General features: G+C 42.2%; 1 protein-coding gene across 3 annotated transcripts in view; it reads left to right on the top strand.

The window, feature by feature from the left end:
- Positions 1 to 13,126, top strand: part of LOC142463951 (mucin-5B-like) — a 50,974-nt gene that overhangs the window by 24,441 nt on the left and 13,407 nt on the right. For all 3 annotated transcript variants that reach the window (XM_075566861.1, XM_075566862.1, XM_075566863.1), the window contains 10 exons: positions 678 to 804; positions 1,448 to 1,703; positions 2,176 to 2,228; positions 2,686 to 2,786; positions 2,878 to 3,029; positions 3,323 to 3,461; positions 3,580 to 3,684; positions 9,413 to 9,592; positions 12,318 to 12,557; positions 12,779 to 12,935. In XM_075566861.1, coding sequence (XP_075422976.1) covers positions 678 to 804; positions 1,448 to 1,703; positions 2,176 to 2,228; positions 2,686 to 2,786; positions 2,878 to 3,029; positions 3,323 to 3,461; positions 3,580 to 3,684; positions 9,413 to 9,592; positions 12,318 to 12,557; positions 12,779 to 12,935 — 1,510 coding nt within the window. The remainder of the gene's footprint in view (positions 1 to 677; positions 805 to 1,447; positions 1,704 to 2,175; positions 2,229 to 2,685; positions 2,787 to 2,877; positions 3,030 to 3,322; positions 3,462 to 3,579; positions 3,685 to 9,412; positions 9,593 to 12,317; positions 12,558 to 12,778; positions 12,936 to 13,126) is intronic.

Here is a 13,126-nt window from a genome sequence, read left to right as displayed (position 1 = left end):
CCCCCCCTTCTTGCTTGTCTCCACACCCTCCCTTTCCCCCCACTCAGCCAAAAGAGAATCAAACATAAAAAAGAAAAAGACTATGGATGACCACAATTGTTTAACTTAACTAAATAAGACTAGACCAGTCGCCCCAAAAACTCGGACAAAGAGGGGTGCGATCCCGGAAAACACCCAAATGGGGAAACTGGTGATAAGATATGTCTTCATTTCTGTGCATTATATTATGTCGCTATCACTGTTACAATTGTACTTAAATATGCTCAATAAAAGAAGATTGAGACAAAAAAAAGGAATATTGTGCCAAACTTAATAGTACTGAGTATTTTTATAATCTTCTAGCCCCCTCAATATATACTTGCTGTACTGGAAAATGATACAGTGATTGGATATAATACCTTTGCCAAAGACCACGCTGTTCTGCAAAATAGCACTTACTGTATACAAGTCAAATGATCCAGAGCTTTTTAAGTCTAACACTTTTACTTTGTTGTGGTGCAAAATATAATAGCAATTAGATAGTAACGCTCTTCATACACATTGGTGTTGTATAAATAATAATGCAATGCATTACAAAATAGAGTAACTGGATGAATTAAAAGCTTTGTAGCTAAACGATCTTGAAAAATGGGCCCCCAGTAGCATTATAACTAAGATGTCTTTTTATGTGTCTTTAGAAATGTTTGTTTGCCACATGTAGCTGTAAGGACAGTGAGGACTGCATGTGTGCTGCTCTCTCGTCTTACGTCTACGCCTGTGCCAAAAAAGGAATCGCTCTCTTAGGCTGGAGAGCAACTGTCTGCAGTGAGTACTGAAGTCACCTCATTAGTGGATCACTTCCACTTTACTTACAGTACCTCTCCTTCACTGCCTTCCAAGTACACCCAGATCTTGACCCAACGCACTCCACAAGTATCATAGTACTGTAGTGTTGAATGCACAAGCTTGTAAGTTCAGTTCCAGCCACTTACATTCACTCTCTCTGGGGCCACTCATCAATATGCTGTCAAACAAACAAAAAAAAATCTTGATTGTGCTGGGGAAGAGATCAGATCGATTCAAATGAATACAGAGAGTGGATATGGAGGGAGAAGGAGCGGCTCAGTGAGTAAAGACACTGACTGGCACTGAGTTTGAAGCAGGGGAACCTGGTTCAATTGCCGGTGTCGGCTCCTTGTGACCTTGGGCAAGTCACTTTATCTCCCTGTGTCCCAGGCACCAAAAACATAGATTGTAAGCGACACGGGCAGGGACTTGTGCCTGCAAAATGTCTCTGTAAAGGGCTATGTAAAACTAGCAGTTAAAATTACCTTTAATAGTTAAGAATGGAATTAAATCCATAAACCGCACCTCCACTGACATGTCATTATTTAGTGCATCTTTGCACACACTCTGTAGTATAAAACATAGTGTATGATTATTACCTTATTTCCCTTGTACCTCTAAGAAAAATACACAGAGAGCTGCGAGAAATCCCAGACGTACAGTTACAGTGTGACTCGGTGTCAGCCCACTTGCCGAGCCCGGAGTGAGACAGATGTGACCTGTGGCATTGAGTTTGTCCCTGTGGATGGCTGTGTATGCATAGAAGGATTCTATATGGACGACAGTGGGACCTGCGTCATGCCCAGTTCATGCCCATGCTACTATAAAGGCATTGCCATGGAGTCTGGGGAGATGTTTCAGGAGAATGGACTTATGTGGTAAGGATTTATCAGGGTGCAGTAAGGGGAAGCACCCAGGAGGAAATTGTGAGGGATTACAAGGGGATCTCTCTGCAGTTGGTAACACCTCTTTTATGCAAACGGATGTAGGGTGAGAAGACAGGTAGGAGACAGAAAGTGGACCATCACAGTGAGAGGTAGAAGATGGGGCAGGGGACAATGGCATAGAAAAAGGACTGTAATTGTTATATGAAGAAAAGAGACAGCAAAGCAGAGATAGAGAAAAGAGACAGTGACATTGAAACATATGGCACATACAGAAGTATAGGACAGTTACAGAGAGGACATGCAATGTTTTGGATTTCAGTGCCAGAGTTCCCAATGCATTGCTGGTTCCTCTGGCACTGGATGGAGTTGGTATATTTCATGTTGGAAATGCACCAGGGGATCCTTAAGAGGAACAGTCAAGGGTCAATCAGTTTGATACATACCTTTTGGTTTCTGCTTGCAGCATCTGTAACCTAGGTCAGCTGAGCTGCGTGGGGGGCATCATTGAAAATCCAGGTAAACCCTCATTCCAACACTCGCTGTATCTTATTCATGTCATCCTGAAAACCCTCCTATTCCAGTGCTGACCACGCACATCTCTGTTATCCTGCCTCCGTCCTTCACTTCAGCAGCCTCTGTTACTCCAATACTGTCCATACACAGCTCTGTCACTCCACCTCCATCCTGCCATACTACCTTCAGTACTACTGTTCCAGTACTGAATTCACACATACACATACCTGTGTTCCCTGATACTTCATTACTGACTGCCATCCCCAATACACATTTGGCTTTGTCATTACATTCCTCTCTGACTCCTGACTCCTCTCACTCTGCACACAGATTTTTCACTGTGTCAACAGTATCCTCTGCTATTGCAGCTCTGACACTCCCTCTAGCTGCCCTCTTTTTGTCTCTCTCCTTCACACCTCCTATTTACTACTTGTATTTCCCCCTCCTGTTCTCTTCTCAGCTTGCTCTCCTCCAATGGTCTACTTTGACTGTACCAATGTAACAGTGGGCACTAAAGGTGCGGAGTGCCAGAAGAGCTGTCACACGCTGGACATGGACTGTGTAAGTATCTGCGACCCTGATGCTCCTTCAGTTCCTGTGATGGGTTAGTCACATTGCTTTGAACTCACACTCTATCTTTCTGTCTTCACAGTACAGCTCTCAGTGTGTTTCAGGCTGCATCTGTCCTCAAGGGCTGGTGTCAGATGGAAGAGGCAGCTGCATCTTTGAGCAGGAGTGTCCATGTATTCATAATGAGGCTACTTACCTTCCGGGAGAGAACATTGCAGTTGGTTGTAACACCTGGTAAGTCCTCAAAGGCCCTCGGAGTGGATGCTGTTGGAAAGAAGGAACAGACCTGATGAACTAAAATAATCCCTCGCTACGGTATGTCACTGTGTCACAATGCAGTGTGAGGAACATATTTAATAAGTCACAAGTTCCCTTGAATATGTCGCTGTGTCACCATGCCATATATGTGTGTCACTGAGTTAGACTTGATGGGTCATAGGCCCCTTTTGCCTGGGTCACTCTGCAGTGGAAGGGACAGAGCTCTGTGTCTCTCCTATGTGTCATTATGTCACTCTTTTCTCTCATAGCACCTGTATGGCCAGGCGTTGGCACTGTACCCACAAGGCCTGTCTGGGGACATGTGCTGTTTATGGGAATGGGCATTATATCACTTTTGATGGAAAACATTATGGCTTCAGTGGGGACTGTGAATACACACTGGCCCAGGTACGGATATAATATTTTTAAATGAGCAATTGCACTGCCTACCTGCCTACCTCTATCATGCTGAGACACAACAACTGTGCTTAGCCCCATTGTACTCAGTGGTCCTCTGTATTTCCAGGATCACGGTGGCCAGGGTGGCAGCACCTTTCGAGTCATCACAGAGAACATCCCATGTGGGACCACAGGTACTGCCTGCTCCAAAGACATCAAGATCTTTTTGGGGGTGAGTGCAATGTATGTAAATCCATGATAACACAGACCTAGAGGTAACAGATTCAAAAGCTTTGCACCAATCTACTAAGTCACCCAGTTTTACAGACGACAGGCTCTGCATCTCAGAAACCATTCCTTCTACCCATCCCATGGCCATGTAGTCAACATGGTGACATACTCTTGTTTAGCAAATTTTACAGGTCTTAGGGTGCCAGGTACCGGATCCCATGTCAGTTTTTAATACATAAAACAAATTACTGGGCTTAAAAAGTATTTACAATATTGTTTAAAAACACTTTAATTACATGCAACTATACAAATGAAATAATATGCACCAAACACATTTTGTTCAAACTCATGACCCCCCTCACTCCCTCTTATAAAGGGTTATTAGTATGGTTAGCGTGTATCAGGCCACACACTGTTGCCATGGGATCATGACATCAAAGAGTACATAAGGAGAGGGGAAAGTTCGAGAAGGCAGGTTCCAGGAGGACAAGAGTACAGGAGCCTCGAGGAGAGTAGATAATTCATGTTTATAAAGTAATAGCACAGACCAGGCCCCCTTGTTTATTATGTTGTTGATAGGGATAGTACCCTCTAAGTCAGGATCCCAGAAGAAGTTTAAGGGAGTCCTATATAATCAATGGCACACCACAGAGGTATCTCAAACAGAAGAAATAGGGGGGCCCGGGTCTCAGAACAGTTAAGCAACTAAGAGATATACATCCCTCTGAAAGTTAAAAGTGGGTGTTCATGGAAGCACATAAAGCATCGATAACAATAAAGAAAGGGGTCACACTCTACTCCTCTCTCACTTTCTCCTCTCACATTCAAAACGTATCTAAAACCTGTTGCTTTTTCCTCCACAATATCACAAAGATTCGCCCTTTCCTCTCTTGCTCGACTGCTAAAACTCTGACACAAGCCCTCATTCTCTCCTGCCTCGATGACTGTAACCTCCTGCTGTCCGGCCTTCCTGCCTCTCACCTGTCTCCCCTACAATCTATCCTAAACGCTGCTGCCAGAATCACTCTACTCTTTCTTAAATCTATCTCAGCGTCTCCCCTACTGAAATCCCTCTCCTGGCTTCCTATCAAATCTCGCATCTCACACTCAATTCTCCTCCTCACTTTTAAAGCTTTACATTCTTCTGCTCCTCCTTACATCTCAGCCCTAATTTCTCACTATGCACCATCCCGACTCTTGTGTTCTGCTCAAGGATGTCTTCTTTCTACCCCCTTTGTATCTAAATCCCTCTCCCGCCTTAAACCTTTCTCACAGAATGCCCCGCACCTCTAGAATGCCCTTCCCCTCAACACCCGTCTAGCACCCTCTCTATCCACCTTTAAGACCCACCGTAAAAAAACACCTGCTTAATGAAGCAGATGAGTAGCGCTGTGGATAATACTATACACCTGATACATAAAGCTTGGCCCCCTGCAGACGCACTTACCAGAACGCCCTCCTACTGTCTCTGTACGTCCTTCCTACCTACCAATTAGATTGTAAGCTCTTCGGAGCAGGGACTCCTCTTGCTAAATGTTAATTTTTATGTCTGAAGCACTTATTCCCATGATCTGTTATTTGTATTATTTGTTATTTATATGATTGTCCCGTGTATTACTACTGTGAAGCGTTATGTACATTAATGGCGCTATATAAATAAAGACATGCGTACAGGCATACATACAAATAAAGAAACATTAGAACGTTTAAAGTGTGGTGTGCAGTCTCCGTGCCTGGGGGACGCGAATAAAAGACTGTTGTATGACAAAAGTTAATGGCGCCAATTATTCCACAACCTTACTACCATATCGCCCAACCGCCTGGATCCAGCTCCTCAGTCAAGGTAACCCATGCAGCATATACATACATAACACACCGATGTAATCTCCCTAGAAGCCGGGCAGGGAGGGTTACATAGAAAAAAACTAATTGAAATAATGGCTGCATAAATAAATAACTTTATTTCATATAGCGCTTTTGTCCCAATGCGACTCAAAGCGCTTCACAATTACAGTACAGTGCGCGGTGCGCAGCACATATGATTATTACTGACAGTCCCTGCCCCGTGGAGCTTACAATCTATGTTTTTGGTGTCTGGGGCACAAGGAGATAAAGTGACTTACCCAAGGTTACAAGGATTCAAACTCAGCATTGTCACTGTTTACAGAGTCAGTGTCTTTACTCACTGAGCCACTCCACTCCATTCTTCATAACGTACCCCTACAAGTGAAAATATGTATATAGGGTAATGCACACAAAATAAAACTGCAAAGAACAATAAACAAAAATACTTGAGAACCAGGGTGCTCCTAAATAATGGAAGCACAACCCCAGGCCAGATAAGCAATCATAATGCAAAGAATGTAGCTGGATTTATTATAACAAAAGGTATTATAATAAATTCAGTTAAGTTAATTGCATTATGATAGGTGTGCCCTCCTGACTCTTTTAATGGGATATTTACAGTAACATATAAGTCCATATTTACTAAGGAATGCTATTTCATAATGAAATGGGATTTAAAGTGTCTACCAACACTTGACGGTGTCCTGGATTGGAATAGCACTGCTTAGTAAATAGGGCCCGTATTCTTTACCCAAACCCTTCTGATCTGCTCCTCCAAATATCTCTTCCTGTAACTGACTAGAGAGCAGCGATCTGCCCTACATTTCATATGGATTTTTGTAACATTTGTCCCTATTTTTTGCTCTGGGAACTCCCTTGTGTTTGAGAAATTTTCCGTTTTAGTTGAGGTGTTACTATTCCTATTTGGCAAATTACCGGTATAAAGTGATATATTAGGCGCAAAAACAACTTAACAGGTGATCACTATTAATAAAGTGAAGTGAATAAAACACTCTAATATAGTTAATATCAGGTGCACATACAATAAAATGCACATATAAAATATAGTAAATAAAAAATAAAAAATAAATGTGAAATACAGAATGATAGTAAATGTTAACCCCCAGGGGCTTGTCTTCACTTGTGCCAACATGTTGCAGTAGATTCACAAAATCCAGGGGGAGCATGAAGGGGAAAAAACAAGAACACAGAACATCTAAATGCAGGAGTAATACAGAATGGACTAATGTCAGCTCCACTCTTGGCTCATATAGATGGCCTACTTACAAAATGTAAGAATTTCAAAGGCAGTGTGTTATATAGGCTGTGGCAGTCTCTCCAGGGTAGATGTAATGTGGCTCGGCTTCATCAGAGGAAACGGCCCCAATACTCAGAGAAAATGGCCCCAATATAGAGAGGTGAGAAAGAGCTACGTAGCACAGATCAACCAGGTTTGATAAATGTTAGACAAAAAACAAAAAAACAAGGCGCACAACGCACATAATGTATTAAAGTATAAAATGTGACTTTATGGTTAAAAAATAAATAGTTCTGCGTACATCAAGTAGGGAATAAACAAGCAGTTGGTATATAGGTTTACCACACCAGGAGAAGACACTGTGCGACACCCTCAGATGGATCCCAGCATACACCGGGTCAGCAGCCGCCTCATCAGTCCCTTCCAGCGTCCTCTGTTAGGGGATGGTAGGTAGACGAGTCCCTTGCAGAGAGAGCCCCACAGCATACAGCTCACAGGCAAGTAAAGACGCCGTAGGATTCAGCATCCATTGAACACTGCAGCATTTGCCGCCACTCCTCGTTGGGCGCTCAGCGATGACGTCACTAGTCGCACCTCCGCTTCCGCAATGCTTCTCATGGAACGCACAGCGTGCGTGTCAATCCAGAGTTGTAAGGCAGCGGGGAGAGATATTTCGCCAGGCAAATGACTAATAAACAGTGTCCAAATAGTGTCCAGAATCACAAAGGATGGGGGGAGAAGAGCATGGACACCTCTTATCCAACGCGTTTCGTAACACTAGGTTACTTCTTCAGGGAATAAATGTTATCTATACAAATATAATGTTTGCAATTAAAATAAAAAAGATTAAAAAGGGCACATCACACTTAAAAGTACTGAGTCTACCGTACCAATCTGTCATGTTTCTTGTTATACTTCTATCCCTTCTTTGATTCCATGATGAATGTTCCCCATGGGATCCCCATGGGATCATTCATCTATACATATGGGGCATACAGTATGTAACATACACATAGTGACTGATCGCTCACCTAATAGTACAGAATAAATAAAAAACTTTTTGCAAAGGGAAAATAATATAGCCAACACTTGAACAAGTGACCACCGGGGGTCACTATAAGCCCTATAGACTGCACTCATAAGTTACAGTATCCATGTCAAACACTGTTTTAAATGGATAATGTGTAGAAGTGAATAGGACCAAAGGAAGCGTCCACCAACCCTATGACAGCAGACTCAAAAGCAAATTAAAACCAGAAAATAACAACATTTTATTAAAACTATTCATGACAAACCAACATACAAAAACACATAGGATATAAAATCCTCAGGTGGGAGAGACGCTTGGAAAAATGGGGTGAGCTGGTATCTATCTAACCACAGCTCATATACTGTAGGGACTAATGTCCTAGAGTATATAAGGTATAGGGAATATACTGTCAGTAGTTAGTGCAAAAACAATCGCTGTTAGGGGCTAGATGTTAAAGGATGAGTTCTGATAGGAATCATACTATCTGCCCAAAAACGTCACAGCCGTAGGACATATACATATACTGTACATATACATTTTATATCCTATGTGTTTTTGTATGTTGGTTTGTCATGAATAGTTTAATAAAATGTTGTTATTTTCTGGTTTTAATTTGCATTTGAGTCTGCTGTCATAGGGTTGGTGGACCCTTCCTTTGGTCCTATTCACTTCTACACATTATCCATTTAAAACAGTGTTTGACATGGATACTGTAACTTATGAGTGCAGTCTATAGGGCTTATAGTGACCCCCGGTGGTCACTTGTTCAAGTGTTGGCATACAGTATGTATCAAGGAAAAATTGGAGCAGTTAAGGGACAAAACAATTGCACCATACAGTATGTATCAAAGAATAAAGTCCTATTGATATTTGTTTCTTCGATACATTTGGTGCACTGGTTTTTCCGCCAGAATTGCACCAATTGTGCCATGATAAATATGCCCCGTGGTACTTTAGTATAATGAAAATTTGATCTGCATTGAAAGAGTGTGCTGTTTTCCTCTTTATCCTAATCCCACTATTTAGTCCTTGAGGCTCTGCACCGCTTTGACAATTCCCCGAGCCATTGTGATGATTGGTTCTTTGTCCCCTAAACGCTATGGCTGAGAAGTTCTGTATTCTGCCTTTCATCTTTTGATCTACTTAGCTGTAGAGAAGCCATGTGCCAATTGTCTGAGACCTGTAGTGCAAGACTCGGTCCCTTTGTCTAATACTTTCTCTTTGAGGTGTAGCCATACTGTAGAGCTAATGTATTATGTATTATTGTGCTTACTTTCTGGCTGTTTAGTCATTAAAGTAAAAGTCCTTCACACAAATACCTTAAAAAGTGCTTAACTTTAGCGCACCTTAAGGCGTACTAAAGTTTAACACCCTTTGGTGAAGCTAATGTAGGCATCTGTTTTCCTGAATCCATCCCCTGAGGCATGGCGTTGTAGAGGTATAGAGGCTTTGCATTCTTTGCTTATTCTCAGAGACATTTAGCTTGTATCAGCCTACCCCTGAACATTTACAAGCACATTCCCTTATATTTTGTTTGTAATGGATTTCAGTTGTCATTTGCTCTGCCTCACTGCTTAACCTCTTTGGGTTCCTCAGGGCTATGAGCTTCTCCTTGACGATGCAAAGTTTGAGGTTGTGAAGAGAAATGAAACTAACCCCATACGCTATGAGGTCCAAAACAGGGGCATCTACTTGGTCATCAGAGCTGGGAATGGACTGGTGCTCATGTGGGACAAGAAGACCAGCATCTTCATCAAGCTGAGCCCGGATTTTAAGGTGAAAAGATAATGACACCATGGTCTGATGTACGGGAACAGAAGGGCTGGACAGACAAATGTGCAAGACAGGAGTAACCTTGTTTGGAAATGATGAGTAGGGCGTGAACATTTCTTGTAGTTTGGTTGGTGCAACTGTTCACATTTACATGTAAATTGTTGCATTTTTGTGAAAGATTTGCTTGCTCTGGTATTTGCAGAAATTCCCTTCCGGTTTTCTTGAAATTCCCTATAAAAGTCCAAAATGTTTAAAAAGAAAAAATGCCATAGTTAAACTTTGACTAAGTGCCATGCTCTACAGTAAGTGCAATTCAAATTAATTTTAAGAGGACAGCAATTTGTATTGAACATTTCTAATGCACGAGTTGCGAATTCTTCTAAGAATATGATGATGATTTTGCAAGCAGTAAAAGTCCAAAATGACTACATTTCTCAAACTTCTGTGAGTGTTTTGCATGTCTAATGAGGTGGTGTAGCCCTCTGATCTTTGAAGGCTGTGCCTCTGTTTGGAGATCCAGTACTAGCATCAAGGGATTGTTCTCAAATCGCTACAGGCCATATTTATTGTCATGTTACTCTATAAGATACGTTTCAGCACAGCTTAGTAAATATAGCTACTTACAGACCTTTCACATGTATAGGCTGTAAGGTGTTTTGTGGAGAAATACTTATTAGTCATTGGGGCTTATTCTAGTAGCTCTGAAGTAGTCATTGCCAAACCGCACCATTTGGCACGTTCAGAATTAGTGAAATTAAATGTTAAAGAACAACCCTATTCTCTAATGGTAACCGCTTCTTCTAAACCACGTCTAGAAAAAGTGACAAACTGCACGGTTTAACAGCCAAACCGTCTTGGTTTGTACTTGTTTAGAAGTGGAATGACCAGAGGTGCTGCTAACTCCATCTCCAGTCTGACTTATGGATTTTTCTCTCTCAGCCATATTTCAGTCTCTGGATGTTACTTGCAATACCCATCTCGCTGCCTTTGAGGTGGTGTTAGAAAAACAATGTGCGTTTTTGGAAGCGGTTTGCATAACGGAGCTACGGGAATAGCAGTTGTGGGCAAAAAATGTGAGTTGGAGGCTTTTTTGACAAACTGATTGAGCAAGAGTGAAAACGCTTCTAAAAAAATAAGCAGTTTAGACGCGGTTTGGACATGCGATAAGGGCTTACAGAATAACAAAGCATGCCAAACCACTCCTAAAGTGCACTTTAGAAGCAGTTCCAGAGCTACCAGAATAGACCCCAATATGTTCTGTGTCCAGCACAGAGCATACTTCATGCACAACATAGTGTATAGTAGAAATAAAACATTTATAAGTGGGAAATTGATAAACAAATTAAGAACTGCGCAACCCAATACAACTGATATAATTTGTGACACATTATGCACACAATACAACACATGCAATACAATGCAAATAACATAATGAAATGATTTGTGCTGGTGTGAAAAATCTCAAATGCTATACCTGCAGCCTAAGGTAGTTATACCCTCACCCAGAGAATCATGTGGAAAACCCAAATGGGAACAAATAAAAACCTACAGTATGGCGCAAAAAAGAAAAGAAAATATCCAATGTGAAATCTCCCACTCCAACATGTTAAGCTCACAAGCTTGAATCTTTTATAAGAGCATGGTTGTGTGAATATGATAGATGAAAAGGACTCCTGGATTCTCCTCCATTTCACCTGGACTTCATCAGGCCACCCCTAATGAAGAGCCAGGCAAAACGCGTAGGCTGTTACGAAGACGTGAGAAGGAGGACGGAGCCAAGTTAAAGTACCGCGAGATGAGAGGACCAAAGTCACGTGACGCAGAAGTATTACCAGTCCGGTACTTCGCTCTGTTTGCTAAATGCTGGTTCTTATTGTCGCGTTGTGATTGAATAGCACTTATCTTTTAAACATTTTCTAGAGCATTAAAGTAATATTATACTATTTGTGCTATTTTCCTTTTTTGGGGTTCCATCAGTGGGGATAATAAGGAGGAAAGTCAGGAGAGAAACGGAGGAGTATGCAGTGGTCCTTTGCATCTACCATATACATACAACCGCGCTCTCCTAAAAAGATTACATCTTGTGAGTTTAACACTTTGGAGTGGGGGGATTTTTCTCGAATTGGACACCTTTCTGTTTTATTGTGCCATAAGTTTTCCGTTTTTCATACAGTAAGTGGCAACTTTACTGTAATTCTTGTGAATATGAACGTATTGAATATATATTTTCTCTTCCCATCTGCTTCTCTTTTACAATTTTTTTTCTCTCGGTTGCACTCTTCCCTTTTATTCTCTCACTGTCTCTCTTTCTCTCTCACTGTCTCTCTCTCTCTCTCTCTCTCTCTCTGTCTCTCTCTGTCTCTCTCTGTCTCTCTCTCTCACTGTCTCTCTCACTGTCACTGTCTCACTCTCTCTCTCACTGTCTCACTATCTCTCTCACTGTCTCTCACTCTCTCTCTCTCACTGTCTCTCACTCTCTCTCTCTCACTGTCTCTCACACTCTCACTCTCTCTCTCCTCCTTGCGTTATCCATATCTTGCTTTTCTTTTTCTATATCCTTATCTCTATCTCTCCATTTACCTGCACCTTCCTCTTTCTTACACTCTCTATTTCCCTTATCTCCCTCTTCTTTTCTCTTGTACCCCCCTCTCTCTTGCTCTCTCTCTATCACTGCCTCTCTCTGACCCCTCCACTCCTCTCTCTATTCCATTTTCCATTATCCACGCAGGGCAAGGTCTGTGGTCTCTGCGGTAACTACGATGGGAATGCAAACAATGACTTTACCACCAGGAGTCAGTCTGTTGTGGAGAATGAGATGGAATTTTTCAACAGCTGGAAATTATCCCCGACGTGCCCAGATGTGCTTGTCAGAAAGGACCCCTGTCTTGCCAACCCATACAGGAAGCCATGGGCACAGAAGCAGTGTGGCATAATCACCAGCAAAACCTTCCTGCCTTGCCATTCTCAGGTGAGGCTGTGATCTCACCTGTCACCTACACTATAAATCATTGGAGAGTAAAAGACAATGCAACCCCTAAGTGTGTGAGTATCGGGGGCTGTCATTGCCTTTTTCCATGCTGTATCTATGTATGAAAGGCAGGCCTGTCTTTGTGTGTGAGTGGAGGCTAGCCATACTGCTGACTGTTCTGAACCTGTATTTATTTGGTGCATGACTTTCTCCCCTCTCAGGTGGACCCTGTTACATATTACGAAGCCTGCATTAGTGATGCCTGCACCTGTGATGCTGGAGGAGACTGTGAATGTTTCTGCACAGCAGTGGCATCTTATGCCCAGGCCTGCGGTGAGGCTGGAGTGTGTATCAAATGGAGAACGCCAACTATATGCCGTGAGTGTCACCTTATAATTGTTGGAAGGGTACAGGGATGCAAGGGTCAGTCATAGACATTACAGGAGATCGATGCTGGTATACAGATGTGGTCACCTGTAGGGAGGGATGGGTGTAGTGATACAGGCTCTGACATGTCTAAGGTTGAACACACCAATTGGACAACAAATAATGAGCTCGTCACCTTTAAG

Source organism: Ascaphus truei, chromosome 12, assembly GCF_040206685.1.
Source record: "Ascaphus truei isolate aAscTru1 chromosome 12, aAscTru1.hap1, whole genome shotgun sequence".
Taxonomy (NCBI): Eukaryota; Metazoa; Chordata; class Amphibia; order Anura; family Ascaphidae; genus Ascaphus; species Ascaphus truei.
This window is presented reverse-complemented; position numbering and strand designations above follow the sequence as displayed.